This window comes from Leucopleurus acutus, assembly GCF_964270905.1.
Source record: "Leucopleurus acutus genome assembly, chromosome: 19".
Lineage (NCBI taxonomy): Eukaryota > Metazoa > Chordata > Mammalia > Artiodactyla > Delphinidae > Leucopleurus > Leucopleurus acutus.
In genome coordinates this window covers 16,896,056-16,922,191 of record NC_139161.1, presented here as the reverse complement: position 1 = coordinate 16,922,191, position 26,136 = coordinate 16,896,056, and the positions used below count along the sequence as shown (strand labels likewise).

At 39.6% G+C, this 26,136-nt stretch overlaps 1 protein-coding gene across 1 annotated transcript; it reads right to left on the bottom strand.

Moving 5' to 3' along the window:
- Positions 1-5,031: 5,031 nt before the first annotated feature.
- Positions 5,032-25,666, bottom strand: LOC309975608 (leucine-rich repeat-containing protein 37A-like). Its single transcript, XM_082860785.1, has 8 exons — positions 25,101-25,666; positions 24,484-24,558; positions 15,530-15,648; positions 11,699-13,509; positions 11,171-11,275; positions 6,704-6,753; positions 5,259-5,313; positions 5,032-5,177 (listed from the first exon to the last, which is right to left on the bottom strand). The coding sequence occupies exons 1-8, from the start codon at positions 25,235-25,237 to the stop codon at positions 5,127-5,129; spliced, it is 2,403 nt and encodes an 800-aa protein (XP_082716911.1). The 5' UTR covers positions 25,238-25,666; the 3' UTR covers positions 5,032-5,126.
- Positions 25,667-26,136: the final 470 nt, after the last annotated feature.

The following is a 26,136-nucleotide window of genomic DNA, read 5'->3' as shown; positions in this document are numbered from 1 at the left end:
TAGTTAAGCAACTTGCTTTTGAAAACGCTAATAATGCGTGTCAGGCTGCGATTCGACCTTGGAGAAAACGGGGAACATTGGAGGACCATATTCGCCTTTGTGCGGACATTGGACCTGCTTATATACAGGGTGCTGCTATGGCTGCAGCATTAACTAAAGTGGGATTTAGAAGCAATCAAAAGAAACCAAAGACTTGTTTTAAATGCGGAAAGGCAGGTCATTTTGCTAGAGAATGTAGATCTTTTAATCCTAACCCTAGTCCTTCCTTCCCTACTCAAAAACCTCCAGATGGTCGAAAAATCCCTGGTTTATGCCCTAGATGCAATAGGGGAAAACACTGGGCACGAGACTGTCGCTCACTGGCCCACAAGGATGGGATACCACTGTCGGGAAACTCCTCCCGGGGCCTTCCCCGGCCCCAACAAACAACAGGAGCAATGTTTGTGTATCCTCCTCAAATTATCAATCAGACATTAACCAAAAACAAAAACATACAATATCCTCACTCTCCAGAGCAACACCAGGAAGCGCAGGACTGGAGCTCAGTACCTCCGCCCGATATGTATTACCTCCTGAAATGGGTCCTCAGGCCCTCTCTACGGGCATCTGTGGACCTTTACCCAAGGGTTTGATGGGACTATTATTGGGAAAAAGTAGTGTCACCATGAAGGGTTTAACTATTATGCCAGGAGTCATAGATTCTGACTACGAAGGAGAAATAAAAATCATGGCACAAACTATTAAAAATATAATAACTATTTCTCCTGATGATAAAATTGCATAATTGCTACTTTTGCCCTTTGTACCTCATGGACAAATTTTACAACATCAAAAGAGAGGAACAAAGGCTTTTGGATCATCTAATGCTGCCTACTGGATTCAGAAGACAGAGAAAGAACGTCCAGAAATGAAATGAACCATTAATGGAAAGGTTTTTTCAGGTTTGTTAGACACTGGAGCTGATGTCTCTGTTATGATACAGATGCACTGGCCTAAACATTGGCCCGTTAGTCCTACTATTACAGAACTTCAAGGAATAGGACAAAGTTCTTCTCCTGTGCAAAGTAGTCAGTTATTATTATGGCAAAATAGTGAGGGCCATTCAGGATACTTCCAGCCTTATGTTTTGCCTGGGCTGCCTTTAAACCTCTGGGGCCGAGATATATTAAAAGAAATGGGAGTATTGCTTTATAGTCCAAATTCTCAAGTCTCTGATATGATGTTGGATCAAGGATTTCTTCCCACAAAAGGGCTGAAACAAATCAACAAGGAACTGTCTATCCTATTGATGTGAAAATAAAAAATGATAGACAAGGTTTGGGTTTTTCTTAGGGGCCTTGGATTCTCCTCCACTCACTGCTGATCCAATTACTTGGCTGACTGATGACCCTGTATGGGTGGACCAATGGTCCCTCACTAAGGACAAATTAGAGGCTGCAGAGTAGTTAGTTATAGAACAATTAAAGTTAGGACACTTAGAGTCTTCCAATAGTCCTTGGAATACTCCTATTTTTATTATCAAGAAAAAATCTGGAAAATATAGGTTATTACAGGATCTAAGAGCTGTTAATAAAACTATGCTAATAATGGGAGCTCTTCAACCAGGCCTACCCTCTCCAACAGCCATACCACACAATTACCATCTTTTAACTGTAGATTTAAAAGATTGCCTTTTCACTATTCCTTTGTTTCCTGAAGATAGAAAACATTTTGCTTTTAGCTTGCCTTCCTTAAATTTGAAGGAACCCATGAGGAGATTTCAATGGAAAGTATTGCCTCAGGGCATGGCAAATAGTCCTACATTATGCCAAAAATATGTGGCTCAGGCCTTGACTCCTGTGAGAAAAAGGTTTCCAATGTTATATCTCATACATTATATGGATGATATACTTTTAGCCACTGATAATATATCTTTATTAGAGACTGCTTTTCAATTTTTACAACAATCCTTACAATCATTTGGCTTGGTCATTGCCTCAGAAAAAATTCAAAGACAATCTCCGTTTTTATATTTGGGAAAATATATTGATAACATTACTATTAGGCCTCAAAAACTGCAAATTCGAGTTGATAATTTAAAAACATTAAATGATTTTCAAAAACGACTTGGAGATATTAATTGGCTAAGGCCTTCCTTAAAACTTACTACTGCTCAATTACAGCCTTTGTTAGATATTCTTTTTTTTTTATTTTATTTTAATTTATTTATTTATTTGGTTGTGCCGGGTCTTAGTTGCTGCATGTGGGCTCCTTAATTGTGGCATGTGAACTGTTAGTTGCAGCATGCATATGGGATCTAGTTCCCTGGCCAGGGATCGAACCCGGGCCCCCGGCGTTGGGGGCACGGAGTCTTAGCCACTGCGCCACCAGGGAAGTCCTGTTAGATATTCTTAAAGGTGACTCAGATCCTTCTTCTTCACGCTCTATGACTCCAGAAGGATTTCAAGCTTTACAAATAGTTAATAGAGCTATCAGCTCTGCACAATTAACTCGAATACATACTCACCTGCCAATTTCTTTAATTGTTTGTCCAACACCTCATGTACCTACAGCTGTTTTATGCCAAACTGTTGGGATTATTGAATGGATTCATATGAAAACTACACCCTCTAAAGTTATTAACCCTTATTATGAACTTATTAGTAATTTAATAATGCAAGGGAGAACTAGATGCTTACAACATATAGGAATAGAACCTTCTCAAATTATTATCCCTTATTCAGTTAGTCAGCAAAATTGGCGTTTTCAACATAGTAATGAATGGGGACTTGCTCTTGCAGGATTTCCAGGAAACCTAGAATGTCATTATCCTGCTGATAATTCAATTTAGTAAAAATAATCTTTACATTTTTCCTTCTATAATCCAACGACACCCTATTCCACATGTACCTTTGGTTTTTCCCAGCGGGTCCTCCTCAGGAATGGCTATTGTACTCATTGACGACGGGACAAAATTGATTGAACAAATTCCATTGACTTCAGCTCAGCGTGTTGAACTACATGCTGTTACTATGGCTTTTGAGCATTTTCCTTCTGTGTCTCTTAATCTGTTTTCTGATAGTAAATACCTTATTGATCTATTACTTCTTTTGGAAACTGCTACCGTAGGACATGCTAATGACCCTGAATTATCATCCTCTTTTCGTTTGCTTCAACAGCTTACTCGTTCCCACGATGGTCCTGTCGCAGCTCTACATATCCGTGCTCATTCTAACTTGCCTGGTCCATTGTCTAAACTTAATGCGACTGCAGGTGTTTTAACTTGATCTAAACGTAATCTTTATCCTGTGCATTTTCCTCCCAAAAATAAAGTTAAAGTTACTCTTCCTCCTCAATCTCTTTTCCCTAAAGCAGGACATATCCCAATTTACCGTACTCCTCCTTTCCGTTTGTCATGCTATCAAGAATGGCTAATGTATTGCATTCGCTACTTGCGTACTGTAAATAAACATGGTTTACATCCAGGACGCCCTTGCGTTATGGTGAGTTATGATCAAACTCCTTTACAAGCAGCACAACACTCCCATGCTTTACATCATCATTCAGCTACCACCTTACGCAAACAATTTTCCCTTACTCGTGAAAACGTCCGACAAATTGTTAAGCAATGCCCACAATGCTTACCTCACCTTCCTGTTCCACATTATGGTGTTAATCCTCGTGGATTATTACCTAGTCATTTATGGCAAATGGATGTTACTCACATCCCCTCTTTTGGAAATCACAGTTTGTTCATGTCACTATTGATACTTATGCTGGTTTCCTCTGTGCTACAGCACAGACTGGAGAGGCTACCAAACATGTTATTACTCGTTTATTACATTGTTTTGCATTTATGAATATTCCTAAAATTATTAAAACAGATAATGGGCCCGCTTACACTAGTGCTGCTTTTGCAACATTTTGTAGTTCATTACAAATTACCCATATTACAGGCATTCCATATAACCCTCAAGGACACGGTATTATAGAACGTGCAAATAGATCTTTAAAGCTAACTATTGAAAAAATAAAAAAGGGGGAATTATACAGAACACCACCACATAACCTTAAAAATCATGCTTTGTTTATTTTAAATTTTCTCACTGTTGATAAATTTGGCCATTCTGCAGGGGAGAGGTTGATGGCTAGCAAATAGATGGCTCGCCACAGCTCACAACAAGTGTAGAAGTTGAAGAAGCTCTGCAACTCTCAAGAAAATTTGACAGTGTTGATTCAGAAAAAGAAGAAGAAGGAGAGGAGATCAGATGGCAGCATTAAAATTGAGGATACGTTTAGCTTGTCATGCAAAGTATACATGGATTTGTGTTACTCCTTATAAGTATAATGACTCTATTTGGGAATGAGAGAAAGTAACAATGCATCTGCTGAGTGTTTGGTCAGATAATAATATTAGTCTTGATCTTAAAAAGTTAAATGCTGAAATTCAGGATATGCAAAATGCACATCTTGACATTTAGCCAGAAGATGTAATTCAAACTTTACTGGATCATTTAAAGTGGTTAAACCCTCAGTCTTGGATTACTGGAGGGTTGTCAGGATTTATTACCCTGGCCATAATTTGCCTATTATTGATAATAATCTTCTCATGTCTGTTTCGTATCCTCATGCAACAATATACTACTCTCGGCACTAAGCTTCATGGAATTATTTTGCAACAAAAATTAAAAAATAAAAAAGGGGGACCTGTGGGAAACGTTCAGCCTTGAGAGCCAGCTGCGGACATGCCAGGCATGCCGCCGCTGCTCGAAGGGACCGTGCCTACATGTTCCCCTCCTTGTTCCGTTCCACGGGAGATAAACCACCAGGGCCCAGGGATCAGAAAGAATGGAAACTGAGACGAGCAAAGCTGTCTCCCCCCTGCACACGCAGGTTATTCTGCATGATTCTGGGCTTATGGGTTTCCTCCCAGGGAAGTTAACCTTGAAGCCGAGACAGTCCCTAGATGATGTAAACCACCATCTGGCAACAAACCTCCCTTTTTCTAGTCGATATAATCTGCAACTGTAGTATAATAAAATTTGTCTTGCAACCATCAGTTGTCTTGGTCCTTCTGACCTCATTCGTCGGTGCTACTTCAGTTCCTTACCCCTTCCCTTCTGACCCTGGGCGGTGAAATCCTCTTTCTATGGCAGGTCCGTGGCATAAAGTGGCCCCCTTGTCGCGAAAACGCCCTCCTAGAACACAGAAAGGGAAATATTAATTCTGCATCTCCCCTGCTTTCTCTGGCCACAGTACTTTACCCTCCTCAAATTTACCTGACTCTCACTTTCCCCTGAGCTTCTCTTACGCTGCAGAAATCGAAAAAAGCCCCTTGGAGGAAAACACACACAGTTAGTGTCACGTGTCATTTTTCATCTCTCGCACAATGTGTTATCTCTGGTCTTATTAGGACTAAACGGGTACCTCAGTCCATAATCACAATGAGCAAAATCACCAAAGCCCCGGGATCTTGAAATTCATTCCATGCACGCTGGCCTTCCAGAAGTTCTCTGTGTCTGTCCAAAATGGACCCCCAGTGTCTCCGGGGAGACCACTGCATGTGGCTTAGCATGGAGTATAGGCAGGATTTTCAGCCCCGTTCACCTTTCCTGGCCCTTGGCCAAGTGCCCTCGTGCGGTGAAATCACTGCACAACGGCGCTGGGCAGAAACACGTTACTCTCTAGAGGCGCTTCACACCAGTCCGCTTCGGACTTAGTCGCACATGCAGCATTTGCTGGGGGTGTGGGTGTGGGGAGAAGGTGCTTTTGTTTTCCTGGCTGCTCTATCCTATAAGTTGAATCACACCAAGTAAACACGTGAACCCAACAAGCAAAGTTATCTATAGCTCTATGACTTTCATACTGCACGGTATCACTGAGGTGTCAGTGACAAGTGGAATCAGTTTAAAGGCCATGACCAGCAGGGAAGCACAAAATACTCTTTTTGAATACAAATAGAATAGAAAAAAAATCAGTGCACAATAAGTGTGTTTCAGAAACTACTTCTGTCCATACAGTATGTGTCTACTGAATTGTGACATAAAACCTAGCTCACAGCCCAAGCACAGTGGGATCAGTAGAGAAGTCCTCAGTGGAAAGGGACCATTTTCTTTTTCATAATCACTAGCAGTATGACCATGGGACAAGATATTTTCCCTTTCTCTTTCTCCAGTTCCTTATTATAAAAGGAAGAGACAAACTACTGTCTAAAGTTTCTCCCAGTTAAAATTCCATGAGGTTGGGATAAAGGGAATAGAGAGTAGGGGCCTGAAAAACAGTAGGATGAGAAGGGAAGTTTTCTTGCCACTTTACAGAAGTTTTCTTGCCACTTTACACTCATATGTTCTACCTTTCGTCAGCTTTGAGTGAGGCCAGCCCCTAAATCCCCAACCATGTGGCCCTCCCGACCCCAGAGCCTCCTAGAAGGCCTCTGGCCTGGCCTGATGCCTAGGAACCAGGCGTCAGGCCAGCAGGAACAGGTACAACCAAAACCCCTCCCCATCCACCCTCTTTCCTTAAAGGACTAGTGAAAGCAGATGAATCTGTGCCAGTCCTGTTCTAACTCAGCTTGGGCTGGGGAGCTAATTCTGCTGATACATAAATTAGGTTAAACCATTAGGGTAATTAAACATTCTTGCGGCTTTTGGTGAGGAAATGGAAACAGATGAGTTCTAAGTTCTCCTCTAGTTGAAAAATTCTGCTTTCAGAGACCAATATTTACCTTCTGCTGCTTTTTCTATCTTCGTCTTTTGCGATTCTGTGAGAATAAGTCTGTTTTGAAAGAAAACATGATCATGATTATCCATTACAACTATTTCCAAATCCTTATTCAATCCTTTTTACTTTATATCTTATCTACCCAGTGAGATGATAACTTTTTAAGGCAAGGAATTCTACCCTGTTTCAAAATCCTTTGACTCTTCCACAGTACCTAACTTAGGGTCTTGCATGCAGCTGGCGATATATTTTATTGACTGTTTTAGATAACGTTCAACAGATAATTCCTAATACAAACTCTTAGAAGTAGGAAAAGAAAATAAAAGTATCTAGCAGAAACCTAAGCTTTGTTTTAAAGTCAAGAACAAGAGTAGGATGCCCATGATCACTGCTACTATTGATCATTGTGGAGGAGGTCTTAATCAGTACGGTAAGAAAAACAAAGTATTGGAAAGGAAGAGACAAACATATTTCATATGAAATGAGGGACCTAAAAAGACCAAAAGAATCAACCGAAATTCTACTGGAAGTAACATGAGGAAGATGGCTCCATACAAAATCAAGAGATCCACATATAAGCCTCAATAGCTTTCCCGTATAACACAAATAACTAACGAAACAACAGAAGAAACATCCCATTTACTATATCCATAAAAATGCATAAAGTACCTAGGAATAAACTTAACCACAAATTTGTAAGACCTATGTGATGAAAATATTAAAACTTTTCTGAAGGACATGAAGAAGAAGTACTTACATGGCATGAGATACCATCCTCCTAGAATGCTGTAAAGAGGTCAATTCTCCGCAAATTAACCTACAAATTCAATGCAATCCATTTATATCTAAAATAATTTTTAAATAAAACCTAGTCAGCTGACACTTGGTAGAGAATATATGTAAGAATAGTTACGAAATGTATGAAAAAGAAGGTCAAAGATTAGGACTTTGCCCTACCAGATATAAAATATGTTATAGAGCAACTAGAATTAAGTAGTGTGATATTGGTACTGGTGGTACAGGACAAGATAACTGGATCACAGAATAGAGTCCAGATGAAGAGAGTATATTAGACCAGGGAAGAAAGAATAAACTATTCAGTGAAAGATTTGAAAACAACTAGATCTTCATGTAGGGGGAAAAAGTTACATCCCTTACCTCAACCACACTAAAAAAGAAATACAACAAATTCTAGACAGATTATAAAAGTACTTGAAGAAAATATTAGAGATGATTTTTACGTCATGAGGTGACAAAGGCCTGGCTAACAAAACCCACCCCACATGAGCCATGAGGAGAGGACAGATATGGTGGCAGACTGTCAACACACCTCCTACTCTTCACAGTCCTTGCCCCCTTTTCCCCTAGACTGTTTGTCGTCTTCTTGTTGACGTATAAAACTCTTGGGAGTTCCCTGGTGGTCCAGTGGTTAGGGCTTGGCTCTTTCACTGCTGTGGCCCGAGGTTCAATCCCTGGTCAGGGAACTAAGATCCCGCAAGCTGCACAGCATGGCCAAACCCCACCACCTCCAAACAAACAAACAAACAAACAACTCTTCATAGTAAAGAAATACTGGCTTTCATTGAATTTCAGGGTTTCGAATCTTTCCAGTGTTTTTGTCTCTAAGGAGACAAGACAAAAGAGTTGGAGTAGGGAGCACAAGCTTTGCAGTCGGGTGAAACTGGCTTCTGCTTTTGGTTTGGCCACTGGGCCCTCACACTGATCTCCTTCATCTATGAAGGAGGAATAGTAATATCATCCTCACAGGACTGTGGGCATTAAATCAGACAATATATGGAAAACTCTTCATCTTACGCTTGGCATGAATCAGTGCTAAGCTGGTGTCACAGACAAGATGGTGGAATATATCAAAGGCTCTGCTTGTGGCATCAGGCTCTGAAGGCTCTTTCCCACCATAAGATTATAAAAATATTGCTTTTATTTTCTTCTAATACCTTTATGTGGTCTTTCTTCACATTTATGGAAATACGTTTATTTAAGATGAAAAATGGGGATCTGCTATTATTTACCCCCAAGGAGTTAGGCAGCTATTCTATCACCATTTATTCATTTTCTTCCACTGATTGGAATATTGAAACATGACATTTCAAAAGTCTTAACAACACATGGGTCTATTGCTGGACTCTATGCTACTTCAAATAAATATTTGGCTGCATTATTCCTCACTGTGGAATTGACATAATGCCTCATCTCTCTTCCGTTGAACCCCATTATTGTCTACCATAGGAAGAACACTGCATGGCCCCTGTCCTCAAAAAGCTTATCACATAAGTGGGGAGAGGAAATAACGGTTAGGACTCCTCGCTTTCACTGCCGAGGGTACAGGTTCAATTCCTACTTGGGGAACGAAGATCCCGCAGGCCAAAACAAAATAAAACAAAACAAATGTAAGGTTAAACTACCTAGAAGTTAAAAACAATAAAAAGGGGACTTTCCCGAAATTCTAAAAAGGCAAAGGGCCATATGCCACCTGGAGATATAGAGGGTACAGTCTGGGCAATGGCCAATGACTAGCAAGCTGACCCCATGCCAGTCCCCAGCCTCTTGGCTCAGAAATCATACTCTTCCTCACCAAGAGAGAACTCACGTCTTCCTGTTGTGGCGGTCGCACTTTATCAATATCACAGGATTGATCAAAAATCAGAATGCCAAATTATTACTTGACAATGAGAAATACATCTCTTCTACACACAGGGCATCCGTGTCTACACAATGAGAGAATTGCCTTCTGTGGAGACAGGCCTCCGTGGCACACTAAAGCACAATCACACAATCGGAGGCTACTTGGTGAGAACAGAATTAGAAAAGGAATCAGCTGAATCGAGAATTTAATGGGAAGGCCTGAGGTAGCTGGATCCGTCCAGCTCCTCCACAGGCACAGCCTGGCTAGGGGGCCCTGACTCGTCAGTTATGCTGCCTAAGGTGCCATCTCTACTCTCGGGCAATGTGAGGATGCGCACTGCCCATGCTGGTCTCTCCTCACCTTTTCTATGCTTTCACTACTGACCAACCCTCCTGCAGATAGACACATTTCTCGTTAGAAGTTAGTACATCATGTCAGCTTGTATTCAAGTCTGATAGGCCCGCAAGCCATTGGTCCTTACGCATCTCTGCTCAGCTCCATGATGTGCTAACTTTGGTGTTTCTCTCTTGGGGGGCTGCCTTTTAAAAAACTGCTTACCACTTTTGTGAGTTCTGAGGGGAGGGACCGCTTTGCTATGGCCCCTAAGAAATGGTGACAAACCTCACAGGACTAGGATCAGGAGGGCTGCAGTATTCAGGGAAGGCTTTACGAAGACAGATATCTGAACTTGAGTTGGCTTTTCAGAGATTCATAGGACTTCCACAGGCAAAGCAAAATAAAGGAATTTTAGATGGGCAAAGGCACAGACCAAAGTAGGAATGGGTATGGTGTAACGAGCGTATAGTGAGGAGCCGCTTTGGCTGGAATGGAGGGAGGCCATTACAAGAGAAAAGGTAAATAAAGTAGGTTGGATTCGGAGGGTAGAATCAAGATTGTCAGCTTATTAAAACCACTCTTTTAATGTTAGCAACTGCCTGTGGGGAAAAGTAATAAACCATTGTGTAACCGAACAAAAGGTAAACAGGCTACCTCCAGGAATAGGCTACTATAAATATGACCTACTTTAGGGTAGCCTGCTGCAGGATTTTACTTGCAGTGGTTTAATGGAACCTATCTACACAATTCCTAATACACCGGAGAAGAAAGATGCTAAGTAAACCTAAGGAATTGAAAAGATCCCACTTTTATCGTTTAGGCACGTCCTTTTACCTCTCCCAGGGTGACTGATAGCTCCATGACTTTGGAGATCGTATACCTCTCATCATTTCAGCCAACAAGGAAAGAAATCAAAAGTAGAATGAGAGTGACTGCTGAGTACATCAAATCAGCATCGTTTTCTGAGTTGAAGGAATTTTACTATCATGTCAACTCTGGCCTTCCTATAAACTTAACTTGTCAAAATAGTCCAATGGCTTGTTATCATGGATCCAATTCCATAGAGATTTCCTGGGAGTGGAGTTCCTTTAAAAATCCTGTGGGGACTTCCCTGGTGGCGCAGTGATTAAGAATCCGCCTGTCAGTGCAGGGGACACGGGTTCGATCACTGGTCTGGGAAGGTCCCACATGCTGCAGAGCAACTAAGTCCCTGCGCCACAACTCCTGAGCCTACGTGCCAAGAGCCCGTACTCTACAACAAGAGAAGCCACCTCAGTGAGAAGCGCGTGCACCACAATGAAGCCCCAACGCAGCCAAAACAAACAAAAAAAGAAAACACAAGAAAACATCCTAGGAATATACTTTTCAGTAAAAGAACAAAGTGTATGTCAGTCCTTATGACTAAAGAGAAGAATCAAGTAGTAGTAGGTGGAAAGGTGGATTTCATTCTCAGCTTGTGAGTTCTGAATCTGAATTAAGTATTGTCCTTACCTCAATGAGACAGAGAATTGTAACCCAAATCGTCACTACTGCAGATATGGATATTGCCAAGATGAGTCTGTTCTTATAGCCATATGCTGGAACTTCTTTTGTGAGCTAAAAAAATAAATAACAACTTTTTAAAAACAAGGAGATAGAAGGGATAAAAACTGACTATTCTTAAACCTATTCTAAACGCTAGCTAACTATTCTTAAACTACTATAAAACCCAATCCTTTCAGGCGAGTAGCTTCTATAAGAACAAGCCAAATTTAATGTTGTTAATCTTATCATTAGCATTTTCTTCTACAATTTATTTATCTACAATTTATTTATCTTGTGTTATGTCCTTTTCTCATCTGCCCCAGGAATAGTGCCACCTGTCTAAATGAGCAAAGTGGGAGATCACTGTCCTAGCCCATTTCATGGCTGAAGATAAGATAGAGACTAGGAGCCCGTGGCATTCCTGCTTGGGCACGTTAATGGCGTGTCCTAAACTGAGTAAAAGTCCAGCTCCCATGTGTCAGGGGTTACCCTCACCTCACTTGACTCCTGCCCTTTCTGCTCACTCTGGGCTTCTGTGCTCTCACTGATATAGTTGTCAGCTTTCCACTGGTCCGTATCCCCCTCCGCTTCGGACACATTTACTTCTTGCTGCTTGCTGAGAAGCTTCATCAGGAGGCCTGTTCTAGAGATGAGGTTGGCACAGGCCGGCTGCACGTGGGTCTCTGAGCAGTTCATTTTTAAAGTCTGGATAACATGAGAAATGAGCCTTCGCATGTCATTGTTGGGGATGAGGGACCGTAGCTGCTGGTTTAGCTGAGTTTCAACTTGATCACCCGGGGATGTGAGCCCTGGGAAAGCGAAGCCTGTGGGCTTAGAGGATAATTCAGTGCCCGTGTTGTGGTACTCCCATCGTGTTTGGTTGGTGTGTTGAACAGTTGGCATACTGTTGTCTGCAGCAACAGTAGAATGTGCAGTGGACACGTTCCTATGGGTAGTGTTTCCAGGGCCGGTTCCTCCTGGCAGAGTAGAGTTTCCTGTAGAAATAATTTCTTCAGAAACATTTTGTGCAGTATTGTTTTCTGAAGTAGTGTTTTCTGTAGAAGGGTCTGAAAGAGAAAATAATTCTGGAAAAGGCTTTTCCTGAGAAGTCACTTCTCCTGAAGATGAAACAGCCTCTCGTGGAGGGGAATTTATGAGACTCCTCAGTACAGAGAACGGAGGGCTTGCAAGCATCATTCTATTGAGTGAACTTTTCTTTCTGAACTTTCCACTCCTTTTGCCTTTGGGTTTTCTGTGGACCCGATGAGACCTAATTTTATGGAAGATGTATTTTTTTCCAGAATGTGAGATTAGTTCGAAGTCCTTAATGTTTCTAGTTCTAGCCTTCGCATCCTCTAAAACATGAAGAGTGTTGGATAAGTCTTTTGATCTGCTTTTAACGTCAGATGGGGATTTTGGAGGGATGGAGGCAGAAGGCCTGCCCTTGAAGTACTGTTTCTGGGAAGAGGAGCCTGCTGCCTTGTGTTCCTTTATGAATGAAGACTCTGCATTGGAGGACTTTCCCACCAGCTTCCTGGGCCTCTGCACCATGAGCAGCTGTTTCAGCTTTCTTGGGGATGGCCTCCTGAGCCTTCTTTCTTCAGCAGTGTTCGCCTCAGATGGCTGGGCATTCTGTTTCTTCCAGACGCTCTCATCTCCCACTGCTTTGAGGTGCATTTTCTGTATGCCCCTTGGGCCCTTGAGGACCCTGTTCACTCTCAGCAGCCTTTCCTCTGTACTCTCAGTGTTTGCGAGGCTGTCTTTCTGTGGTTGGGCAGTTTGCAATTTCTTTTGAAAGATGTAGCGTTTAAACGTGGCGCTTGAAATGTTGGAACGCGTACGCGTGGCAGGTTTTTCTTCCTTTTTAACCTCATCAACTTTTTCTTGAGTTTCTGCAGCTAACAAATTTTCCACAAAATGGAGTTTCCTCAGTTTGTTTTTATGAGTTGAATTCTTGGCTACAGGTTTAACAGAAGGGCTCCTTGTATTGCCTTTCAAAAGGCCCTGCGGCATATCTCCATCTGCTGTATTTGAGAAAAGAAGTTGAATGAATGGGAATAATGTTGATTCCACATCTCCGAGATTTCCCTCTGAGGTATAAGGCAGTATGTCATTTAGTGTACTGATAATATCACTTTTATTCTTAAAGTCCAGCTGCTCATTCATGAAGCCTGACAAGCTGACAGCACTTTTATCTGACGACGCCCTCTCGGACTCAATAGTCAGCTCAGTGGTGGTGTTCTTTTTCCGGGCTTGTAACACCTTCATCAACGATCCTTCTGCATTCCCTATAGATGTTTCTTCATCTGTCAAAAAAGAAGGGACTGTTTTTGATCATTGAACACTGATGGGACAGCTTTTTTGTCAGTCCACAGCCAAATAAATTAGGAATCAGTCAAAGTTTGAGTGCCACTGAGGAGAAAAAGAAACCCGCACTTAAGCCTATGACTGGCAACAACAAAATGTGAAAAAGATATCTCTTGAAAAAGTGGCTATGTACTCAGAAAATTCTGTAGCGTGAAATATAGTAACTATGTTCAGGATTACTCCACTGGTTCCCAGGGGCCAGTACTCAAGAAAAGGCAAGGCTGGAAGACAAATATTCCCCTACTCAGCTGGACTCTCTGCAGATCTACTGTGACTCCTCACATTCATATACCCCCATCCTGTCCTGCCTCAGAGGCAGAGGAGTGTGAGGCTTCCTCTCTCCACCTCTTCAGAGTGCTTGTGTTCTTGCTGCTATCACAGATGACCACGACAACAACCGCCGCTAACAGGTCGTCATCTGGACATGTCCTTCTCCACCCGCCCACCGAGTCCTTTGCTCAGTCCCTGCTTCCATATATCCCAGAGCCCATAACACAAGGATCTATACAGAAAAAAACACTATGCCCGCCCTGGCTCTTTGCTAAAATTTGGGCAGGGATCTGGGGTATAAATTCAGAGATTTGCCAGATTATATGCCAATGTGGAAAGTTCAACAAATCAATGGAATAATACTTAGGTCTTCAACTGCACAAGGGAACAAGCAACTTCTGTCAGATGGCTACTTTGCTTTCATTTCATTTTACTTCTAATATTTCCAGCTTTACTTGGGGAACCGTCCAAAGCTTCTGACTGTGTGAAGGCAATGTGTACCATTGTGCAGGTGGGCTTCTCTTCCAAAAGGATTAAAAGTAGTTTTGGTGAGGGTCAGAGGAGGAGGGGAGGGTCATGAGAAAGGAGGAGCATGGGCTTGCAGAGAGCCCCAAACTGGGGACAGGAGATCGGGGCACTAGGGTCATAGCACTTAACACCTCTGATCTTGTTTTTTCTCACCTGTAAAAGGAGAGTAAAAATGCCTTTTCTGCCCACATCTGGGGGAGAAGGGAGTAATAATAATTAGTAAAGTTGTCAGGGGGAGTTCCCTGGTGGTCTGGTGGTTAGGACCCGGCACTTTCCCTGCTGTGGCCCGGGTTCAATCCCTGGTTGGGGAACTAAGATCCCACAAGCTGTGTGGCACGGCCAGAAAAAAAAAAACCGTGTTGAAAAATCAGCAATATTGCCTTTATATAAGGTGCAAAGTGTTATTTGTATGATGTGCTCTAGATCACTGAAAGAGACTTGTATTCAAGCTACCTGGGCATGAAAGTACATTTTGGAAGTCATCAACTTAGTACCAATAAATCTAATATATAGAAAAATAGTTGAAACCCCCTGAGTGTTTTGTGGATAGAAAAGCTTGAGATTCAGAGCAAGCTCAGAGCTAGACAGTCTAAGAATAAACTAGCTCTCCCGTCCGTTAGAAGGGCTAGGTAGCAGCTTCTGGTTATGGAACCAGAAAATCCCAGGCTCCAAATAGGACATAAAACAGCATCACTTGTACTGTTTATAAAATTGCAGAAACACACAAAATAAACAAAAATATATTTACACCTCTCCTATGAGACAAAGAGTACCTGAGACTTAATGTATATAAAATCAGTTTACAAAATGTGATGCGCTATATGAATAAGTTCTCATTTGCAGAGAGCACAGCATAGGATATGTGGTCATTAATGTGAATTCCCTTCCCCCTTCCATTCCTTTCTCTTCTTCCTTTATGTATGCGGATCAGTTACATTACTAAGCTAACAATGTACCTGAGCTATTATTAGCTTAATAATGTAACCAAGAATCTGATTTTTAGCAAGGGGGTAGTTCTTAGAAACTTAGGGATCTGGAACTCTGAATGAATGAATTAAAACAATGCAATTACACCACTAATTTTAAAATTTATCATCATTGATTAAAAATAAACATTAAAAAATTAAATTAACAATTTATTATCCCGCAATTGAGACTCACCACAAGGTGTCATGTCTGTCAGGCATTCACTGTCACAACGCAGCTTGACTGTCTTACAGGCAACCTCAATACTATCTTTAAATTGGCAGAGGCAGCAGCCCATACGGCTAGGTAAGATCCTATAAATGGAAACACTTGTCATTAAAGTTGTGATAAAAGAGTTACTTGAGTAGGTAGAAGGGGGAGTCCAAGGCCCCCACAGACCAGTGCAAAAAGGAGTTCTTGGGGCTCATGGGCTGGAGAACAGGATAGGGGCCGGTTGGCCAATTGCTGCTCTTGACTGTTGTAAATAAATATAGAGGAGGAGAGAGGTGCCCAACAGAAGGATTAGGATGGCAGTAGGTATGGTATGCCTAGAAAAAAGGGAATAGGGATTAGAATTGGTGACATTGATCTGTAATTTAATTCAGAAATATCTCCTTCCAACCCGAAAGCCTTTGGGTTGAGAGTACACAGGAAGAAGGCAGACTTCTAAGAAGAGTCTGAATAAGGCCGCACTTTCTGGAGTCCCTTTCTCAGTTCCTACTTGTCAGTAGTAATATATCAGAAGTTATTCTAGTAATAAAAAAGCATCATGTGCTTAAACAATAACAGATATCACATTGGCCAAATCTAGACAAATGGAACATTCCAAAGAATAACATGATCATTATAATAAGGTATAACATAGTTAATTTAGAAAAAATCACATGAGTTCATAATGATACTCAAAATGAAAAGTGGGGAGCTCTTCTCTATAGAATCATGTCAGCTAATAAATGCAAAAGGAATGATAGATTAGGAAAGTGTCATTTTGCAAGTATCAATGTAATAATCGATTCAGACAAGGCTTATCATTGATGCACAGTTGGGTGAAGAGTTGTTTGAAAGTAGGATCTCCACTGATCCCAAAGTATGGGACCTCATATTATTTATCAATTACCAAGGGGAAAAATAACTTCACAATGGAGAGATATGGAAGAAACCACCTTAATCAAGGGATCAGACTTAGCACTGGGCCACCTGAAGTGATGAAGTATGAAGAATACATCACCTATATAGTATTCTTCCCCAAAATATTTACTTTGAATCAAATGAGGAAACAGACAAATCCAGACTGTGGGGCAATTTACAAGACAACTGGCTTAGACTCTTCAAAAATGCCAATGTCATAAAAGACAAAAAAAAAAAAAAAAGAATAGCAGGGAAATATTCTAGATTAAAGGAAACAAAGACATGACATGCAATGCCTAATCTTTAATTGGACCCTGTATGAAAATAAAACAGACTTAAAGAACATTATTGGCTACTGGCCAAGATGAAGTAACAAGGACCAATTTAACCTCCCACCTGAAACAATGAAAGCATCAGGCAGAACATATGAAACAACAGTTTTCAAGAAACTGCACCTCAGGCAATACAGTTCAGTGATCCCCAGGAGATGGAAAATGAATGAAGTGATACCTATAATAGCCCTAACTTACTTCTCTGAGAGAGTTTCCAGGTCATGGTACAGGGAAGAGAAGTCCAGGCTGAGACTGGTGGACTCCCTGACTGAGGAAATGGAGCTGAGAGTCTGGGAAAACCAAGGTAACTAGAGTTCACAAAGCAGAGTATGAGAGAGAAAAGAAGTGCACAGACAACGAACTCTGGGGATATGCAGAGGGATCTCTTGAGAATTCAACACAGTATTGGTCAGTACATTGGTGTGAGGAATTACTTGATGCCAGGAAAAGAACCACAAGAAAGCATTAATAATAAGAATAACTGGTTATCACACAGGGTTGTAGGAATAGTACCTGTTCCTACAAGTCAGACTGGAAAACCTCATGATACTCAGAAAGGACTTGTCTCAGTAGTTGCAAATAATGAGCTCCAGACTAAAGGCTACGTGGACTCCTACCCAACGAATCTTAACAGCTAGACGTAAAAGAATAAAACTGTTTTGAGTAAGTTAATTTCACACAAAATAAAGCCCAAGCATTTTACAGGAATATAAATATATACAGCACACAATAAACTAAACTCACAACATCTGTTATCATATGAAAAATTGCCAAGCATGCAAAGAAGTAGGAAAATATGACCCATACTGAGGAGAAAAGGCAACCAATCAAAACTAACCCATAATCTACACAGATGTTAGAATTGGTAGAAAAGAACATTTAAAAAGGTATTACACATGGGGCTCTCCTGAGCTGCGCATCCGGACTCTGTGGTCTGCCACGAGAAAGGCCACAACAGTGAGAGGCCCGCGTACCAGAAAAAAAAAAAAAAGTTATTATACATGAAGAAAAGTTATTAGAACTGTATTTCAGTTGTTAAGAAACCCAGGCTAAACACTGAAAATGTTAAGTAGAGGCATGGAAAATGTAAAACACACCCAAATTGAGCTTCTAGAGATTACAAACAAAGTCTAAATGAAAAAGACATTGAATGAGGATAATGGCAGATTAGACACTGCAGAAGAAAGGGTCAGTGAACATTAAGGCATAGTAATAGAAACTATCCAAAATGAAACAAAACGTGTAACAAAACAAAACAACAACAAAAATGAATAGAGCATCAGCGAATTGTGCAACAACTTCAAGTGGTCTAATACATGTGTACTTAGAGTCCATGAAGGAGAGGAGAGATACAAAAAATTGAAGAAATAATACCCAAAATTTGTCCACACTGGTAAACACTATAAACCCACAAAGTCAAGAAGATCAATGAACTTTAAGCATAAGAAACATGGACAAAACGACACCAAGGCACAAAAAATAATCAAATTGCTCAAAACCAGCAATAAAGAAAAAAGTTAAAAGCAGCCAGAGGAAAAACCTATACAGTACATACAGAGGAACAAAGATAACAATGACAGGAGAATTCTTGTTGGAAACAATGTAAACGAGAACTCAGTGGAATAACATCTTTAAAGTAGTGAATTGAATTCTATCAACCTAGAATTCTATACCCACAACTGTCAAAACAAAAGCAAAATAAAGACTATCTCAGACATACAAAAGCTGAAAGAATTCATTACTAGTAGACTTTCCCTATAAGAAATGTTAAAAGAAGTATTTTTAAGCAGAAGGAAAATGTCACCAGATTGCAATATGTATCTACACAAAAGATTAAGAATACTGGAATTGGGACTTCCCTGGTGGTTCAGTGGTTAAGAATCTGCCTGCCAATGCAGGGGACACGGGTTCGATCCCTGGTCAGGGAAGATCCCACATGCCGCAGAACAACTAAGCCCGTATGCCACAACTACTGAGCCTGCGCTCTAGAGCCTGTGTGCCACAACTACTGAAGCCCATGCACCTAGAGACTGTGCTCTGCAACAAGAGAAGCCATCCAATGAGAAGCCGGTACACCACAACGAAGGGTAGCCCCTGCTCGCCGCAACTAGAGAAAGCCCAGGCAAAGCAAAAAAGACCCAACGGAGCAAAGAAATAAATTTTAAAAATACTTTAAAATTTTTTTTAAAGGATTTTAGTCAATCAATATATGTCTCTGACCACAATGGAATTAAATTAGAAATTTAAAATGCTGAAAAAGCTCCAAATATTTGGAAACTAAACAACACACTTCTGAGTAACTTTGTGGTCAAAGAAGAAATCAAAAGGGAAATCAAAAACTATTTTGAACTCACTGAAACTGAAAACATAATATGTCAACATGTGGGATATTGCTAATGCTGTACTCAGCTTCCTCAATTTCCACCTTAAACTGGAAAAACGAGAGCAAATTAATCACAGAGTAAGAGAAGAAAGAACACAATAAAGATCAAAGTAGAAATAAATAAACTGCAAAATAGAAAAGTACTATAGATATTAAAAGGATAATAAGAGAATATTATAGAATACTTTATACCAATAAATTCAATATGAAATGGACAAATTCTTTGAAAGACATGCACTACTAAAGTCCAAGTGGCTTAACTGATAAATTCTACGGAACATTTAAGGAATAAAATAATGCCAATTCTACACAAACTCTACCAGAAAGTTGAAGAGAAGGGAATACTTCCCGACTTATTTATAAGGCCAACTTTCACTATACCAAGATTAGACAATGACATTACAAGAAAACTATAGACCAATAACTCTCATGAACTCAGAGGCAAAAATTCTTAACAAAATTTTAGCATATCAAATCCAATAATATATAAAAAGATGATACATCATGACCAAGTGGGGTTTATCTCAAGAATGAAAGGTTGCTTTAATATTTGAAAATCAACTTACCCAACTTAGTACACTAAAAAAGAAAAATCAGGACATCTCTGGTGGGGCAGTGGTTGAGAATCCACCTGCCGGTGCAGGGGACATGGGTTTGAGCCCTGGTCTGGGAAGATCCCACATGCCATGGAGCAACTAAGCCTGTGCACCACAACTACTGAGCCTGCGCTCTAGAGCATGTGAGCCACAACTACTGAGCCCATGTGCCACAACTAGTGAAGCCCGTGCACCTAGAGCCCATGCTCTGCAACAAGAGAAGCCACCGCAATGAGAAGCCTGCATACTGCAATGAAGAGTAGTCCCTGCTCGCCACAACTAGAGAAAGCCTGCGTGCAGCAAAGAAGACCCAATGCAGCCAAAAATAAATAAACAAATTAAGAAAAAAAAAGAAGGGAAAAATCACATAGTCATTGCAATAGATGCAGGAAAAGAATGAAAGAATCTAACATCCATTCCACATTAAAGAAAAGAACAGCCCTCAGTAGACTAGGAATGGAAGGAGACTTCCTCAACTTGATAAATGACTTCTACAAAATACCTAACATCATATTTAATGGTGAAGGACAAAGTACTTTCTCTCCAGGATCAGGACAAAGGCAAGGCTGTCTGCTCTCATTACTTCTATTTGACATTGCACTGAAGGTTCTAGCCAGTGCCATAGGGCAAAAGAAAGAAAAGAGATATTCAGAATGGAAAGGAAGAAGTAAATCTATCTTTATTTGCAGATAACATGATTATGTAGAAAACCTGATAGAATCTACAAAAATGCTACTGGAACTAATAAATGAGTTTATCAAGTTTGCAGGGTACATGATCAACATACAAAAAGATTAATTGATCTCAACAAACAATCAGAGATCAAAGTTTTAAAATACTACTTATAATAGAATCAAACATATAAAATACTTACAATGAATCTGACAAAAGATGTAAAAGACTTGCACACTGAAAACTGTAAAATATTGCTGGGGGAAATTAAGGAAGACCTAAATAAATGGAGAGATATAAAGTATTCATGGATCAGAAGATTCAATATTGTTGAGACATCAATTCTCCCCAAATCGATTTATAGATCAAAATCCCAGTAGGCTTTTCTATAGAAATTGACAAGCTAATTCTAAAATTCATATGGAAATAAAGTTTAGAATAACTAAAACAACTTTGAGAAAGAACAAAGTTGAAGAACTAACAGTAACTGATTTCAAGGCTTATGAAGCTACACCTTCAAGACACTGTGATAGTAGTGTAAGGGCAGAGAAAAAGATCAAAGGAACAGAATAGAAAGTTCAGAAGGAGAGAGATGTGGACAACTGACTTTCAGGTTCAAAAGTTTTTAAGTGGAGAAACGATAGTCTTTGCAACAAATGATGCTGGAAAAATTGAATATCCAGGTGCAAAAAGAAAAAAAAAAAGAACTTCCATCCAAACCATATACAGAAATGAACTCAAATTGGTTCAAAGATCTAAATGTAAAACATAAAACTATAAAACTTCTAGAACAAAACAGGTGAGGGCTTCCCTGGTGGTGCAGTGGTTGAGAGTCGGCCTGCTGATGCATGGCACACAGGTTCATGCCCCGGTCCGGGAAGATCCCACATGCCGCGGAGCGGCTGGGCCCGTGAGCCATGGTCACTGAGCCTGCGCGTCCGGAGCCTGTGCTCCGCGGCGGGAGAGGCCAAAACAGTGAGAGGCCGGCGTACCGCAAAAAAAAAAAAAAAAAAAAAAGGTGAAAAACTTTATGACCTTGAGTTAGGCAAGATTTCTTAGATAAAACACCAAAAGCATAATCCATTAAAGAATAAAATAGATAAATTAGACAGCATCAAAATTAAGAACTTCTGCCCTGCAAAAGACACTCCTGAGAGAAAGAAAAGATGAGTCACAGAATGGGAGAAAATACTTAGCAACTTACATATTGGATAAAGGACCAATTTCCAGAATATATAAAGAACTCTCAAAACTCGAGAAAAATATAAATAAAAGATTCAAAGATATACAGATGGAAACTAAGCATATGAAAAGATGTTTGACATGATTAATCATTAGGGATGCCACAGTGAGATACAGCTACACACCTATTAAAATATGTAAAATTAAAAATACTGAGCATAGCAAATGTTGGCCGCAACGTGAAGAAAATGCAGCTCTCATACACTGCTGGTAGAGATGTAAAATGATCAAACCACTATGGAAAATAGGTATTTTTAAAAAACTTAAACATACACTTACCAATGATCCATCCATTCTACTTGCAGGTATTTACCCAAGAGAAATGGAAGTATACATCCATACAAAGACTTGTACACAAATATTCATAGCAACTTTATCTGTAATAGACAAAGACTGAAACAACTCAAATGTCCATCAATGGTGAATAGATAAATGGTGGTACATACATATAATGGAATACTATTCAGCTATAAACAGAAAGGAATTACTGATATATGCAACAATATGGATGAAGATTAAAATAATCATGCTGAGTTAGAAGCCAGTTAGAAAAAAGTATACCCTGTATGATTCCATTTACATAAAATTCTAGAAAATGCAGACAGAAAGCAGATCAATGGTTGCATGGCAACTGGGAAGGGCAAGGAACGATGGGAAGGAAGAATTACAAAGAGACATTACAAAACTTTCTGAGGTGATGGACATTTTGATTTTGGTGATGTCTTCATGGTGTGTAGGTATGTGTGTGTGTGAACACAGATTATTGTATGTCAGTTATACCTCAAAAAGCTGTTAAAAGAAATGATATTATATGAGAGAGACAATTGGGGAAATTTGAATAGCAAATCTTTATTAAGTAATATTATTGTGTAGGAATTTAATTTATTTAGTACTGTGTGTTAACAGTATTGTCATTACATAGGGAAATACTTTTTAATATCCAGAGAGGAGGGCATCTAGCTGACAAGAGAGGGATCGCAATTGTGGCAGATGCTGTGGGAGGCTGAGGAAGATGAGGCTAGAGCAGTGACCAATGTGTGACGGCATGGTGAAGACAGTCATTGGTCAGCTGACCTGACAAAGACGGTTGGAACAGACTGCTAAATGCAGGGCCCTTTCCACATACTAATTCATGCAATCCCCTCAACTAGCCTTGGCATAACAGAAGGTTTCTATTAGTTTTCCATATTGTAAGGGGGATGGCACAATTTAAGGTGCAGTAAGTTGTGTAATAAACTGTCACAATAGGGTCCTACAGAAATAGTTATTTAAACTGCAAAAAAAAAAAAAAAGAAACTTGACCCTTCCCTCACAACATATATGAAAATTAACACAGAATGAATCATAGACCTAAATGTAACTATACAACTTCTGGAAGGAAACATAGGAGAAAACCTTTGTCATTATGGGTTAGACAATGGGGTCTCAGAGAAAGATTTCTTAGATAAGACAGAAAAAAGCACAAACCATCTAAGAAAAGTTGCTAAGGGACTTCCCTGGTGGTTAAGACTCCGAGTTCCCAATGCAGAGGGCCCAGGTTAGATCCCTGGTCAGGGAGCTAGATCCCACATGCATGCCACAACTAAGAGTTCGCATGCCACAACTAAGAAGCCCATGAGCCACAACTAAGGAGCTCATCTGCCGCAACTAAGACCCAGCACAACCAAATAAATAAATTAAATAAATATGAAAAAAAAGAAAAATTGCTAAATTAGAGTTCATCAAAAATTTAACACTTCTAGTCTTCAGAGACACTTTAATATAATGAAGATAAGTCACAATCTGGGAGAAGATATTTACTAAACACTTATTTGAGAGAAAGGACTTTTTCCATTGCTTTTTATATAAAGCACTCCTAAATCTCAATAACAATATCCAATTAAAAATGAATTTGAACAGACACTTCATTTTAAAAGATATTTGCACATGAATAGACACTCAACATCACTCACCTATTACAGAAATGCAAAATGTGGCAAAACCACGAGATGCAACTACACACCTACTAGAAAGGCTGAAATTTTTATTATTTTTTTAATATAAGAATCAGGTGAAGATGTGGAGCAACTGCAACACTCATAGACTGCCAGTGGGGAAGCAAAATGGCACAGGCACTTTAGAAAACAGTCTAGCAGTTTCTTAAAAAGTTAAATATGCAGTTAGCATATGATAAAGCAATCCCACCCTTAGGGATTTTACCCCAAAGAAATGAAAACATATGCTCGCACAAAACATATGTTCAGACACACATGTGACTGTTTTCAGAGGCTTTGTTCATAATAGCCAAAAAATGAGAAAAAACGCAAATGTTCATCAAACGATGAATGCGTAAACAAACTGTGTATCCACACAACTAGAATACTGCTCAGCAATAAAAAGGAATGAACTACTGACAGGTGCAACAAAACAGATGAATCTCCAAAGAGACTGGCTAAGTGAAAGAAGCCAAAAACAAAAAGCTACATACCACATGATTTCATTTATAAAATATTCTGGAAAAGGCAACATTATACGGACAAAACTCAGATTGGTGGTTGCCAGGGGCTGGTAGAGAGAGGAGGATCGATTGACTACAGAGGGACATGAGTGGTCTTTTGGGAGTGCAGACGTTTTCTTTACCTCAAATGTGGTGGTGGCTACAGAACTATACGTTTGTCAAAACACATCACACTGTATATTTAAAAATAGTGAATTTTGTTAAATGAAAATTATACATAAATAAACCTGACTTCAGAAAATAATAAAACAAACCTAAAAAAAATGGAGTGAAAATAAATGTAAGAAAAATCAACTTACAGTTTTTCCAATTCAAGGGTCATCATGAGGATGCTTTCAACTGTTGTAAGTGACACTTGTGTTGTTCCCATGTCTCTGAAGGAGAAGCCCAAACATGCGTTATAGAAAACCCAAAGACAAAAGTTCTAAACTTAAAAAGATACTTAACATGTGATTACTTCAATGCTGGCTTTTTACTTGCCATAGATGATAATCCAAAACAGCTCTTACGGAAGAAATTTAAATTTGCATCATCAAATTAATGACCTTGGTGCTGAGCAGTACAATCATTTTCTATTATCCTGATTTCTCATTTTCAATTGCATCTACCTCTTTTGATCACTCTTTTTTAAAAAAATAATGTACCCCTTATTCCTTTTTTCTTTCTGGGATAAATAATATTCCTACATGCATCTACATGTTCCATATCTATATGTGTTCTTCAACACTGTTCTCATTCTCTGCTGGCTGTCTTACCCAAATATATTCTTTCTTAATCCTTTTCTTTGCCAATAACTCTTATTTTCAATAACCCACTTAAAATCTAAATTATGACTTTTTAGCTAAAGTACTCAATCTTTGATGAAAGTAAAAAGGAGAAATTATCTCATGAGCCATGAAACTGTTGCAATACTTACAAATATTTTAATGCTGGCAATTTAAAAAGATGAGAATCTTCAACTGTTGTCAAAGGATTACGATTGAGAATTCTGAAAAATGGAATGGAATTAAAATTATCTGCATTTTCAATACTTCCATGAAAGCTTATATTCATTTTTTTTGGTATGGAACTTGAAGGTTAAAAAAAAAATCATTTTCTGTCTTTACCTATAAATCACCCTTAGAATCTGTAAAACACTCTTTCACTGGGAACTACCCAGGTCTCTAGATGATAAAGTGGAGAAGAGAAACAAACAAACAAACAATAAAATAGAAAAAAAGTGGCTAGCAAAGAAAAAATATGCCAAAGAACTCTTCAGGTTAAAAACCCTCGAAGTGACTATGCTGGTAGGAAACCCTTGCTCTGTAAAAAAGTACGATTTCTAGTGTCCTCCATAATTCAAGGTGTTTGTCTTTCATCTCTACCAATTTTTTAAAATTTCATGATTTACACTACCCAGCTAAAGACAAAAATAGGGCTAATTCCTTGGTTCTGGAGCCAAAGAAGAAGAGATAAATCCAATAGGAACTGGTGAAAGCCATACTCCCATCACATAGTCCCATGTGTATTCTTGTATCATAGCCTTTGTTACTGTGTATGTAATCAACTGTTTACTTGTCACTCTCCTAGATTGTCAGCAACTTGAGAGCAGAGACCACACTTATTGTCATTATTATTCCTGTGCCTGACATAGTGCCTAATATTTACTAGGTATTTAATAAATGTTTGCTGAATAAATAAATAACATTTTGTTTATATATCAATAAAATAAACAAATTAATTTTGGGGAACAAAATTTTATTCCAAAATCCTGGAATAGATTTTCTTCTTAGTTCTTTCTTTCTTTCTTTCTTTCTTTTTTCTTAGTTCTTTAAAACAAATAAGGGGGGCTTCCCTGGTGGCGCAGTGGTTGAGAGTCCGCCTGCCGATGCAGGGGACGCGGGTTCATACCCCGGTCTGGGAAGATCCCACATGCTGCGGAGCGGGTGGGCCCGTGAGCCATGGCTGCTGGG

Excerpts from the sequence above, each read along its gene's own strand:
- LOC309975608 (XM_082860785.1), bottom strand. The coding sequence starts at position 25,237 with ATGAATATAAGCTTTCATGGAAGTATTGAAAATGCAGATAATTTTAAT. Across the intron at positions 24,559-25,100 it reads TTGCCAGCATTAAAATATTT|AGACATGGGAACAACACAAG; the intron begins GTAAGTATTGCA and ends CTTCTCCTTCAG. Across the intron at positions 15,649-24,483 it reads ACCCTTGAATTGGAAAAACT|GATCTTACCTAGCCGTATGG; the intron begins GTAAGTTGATTT and ends TTCCATTTATAG.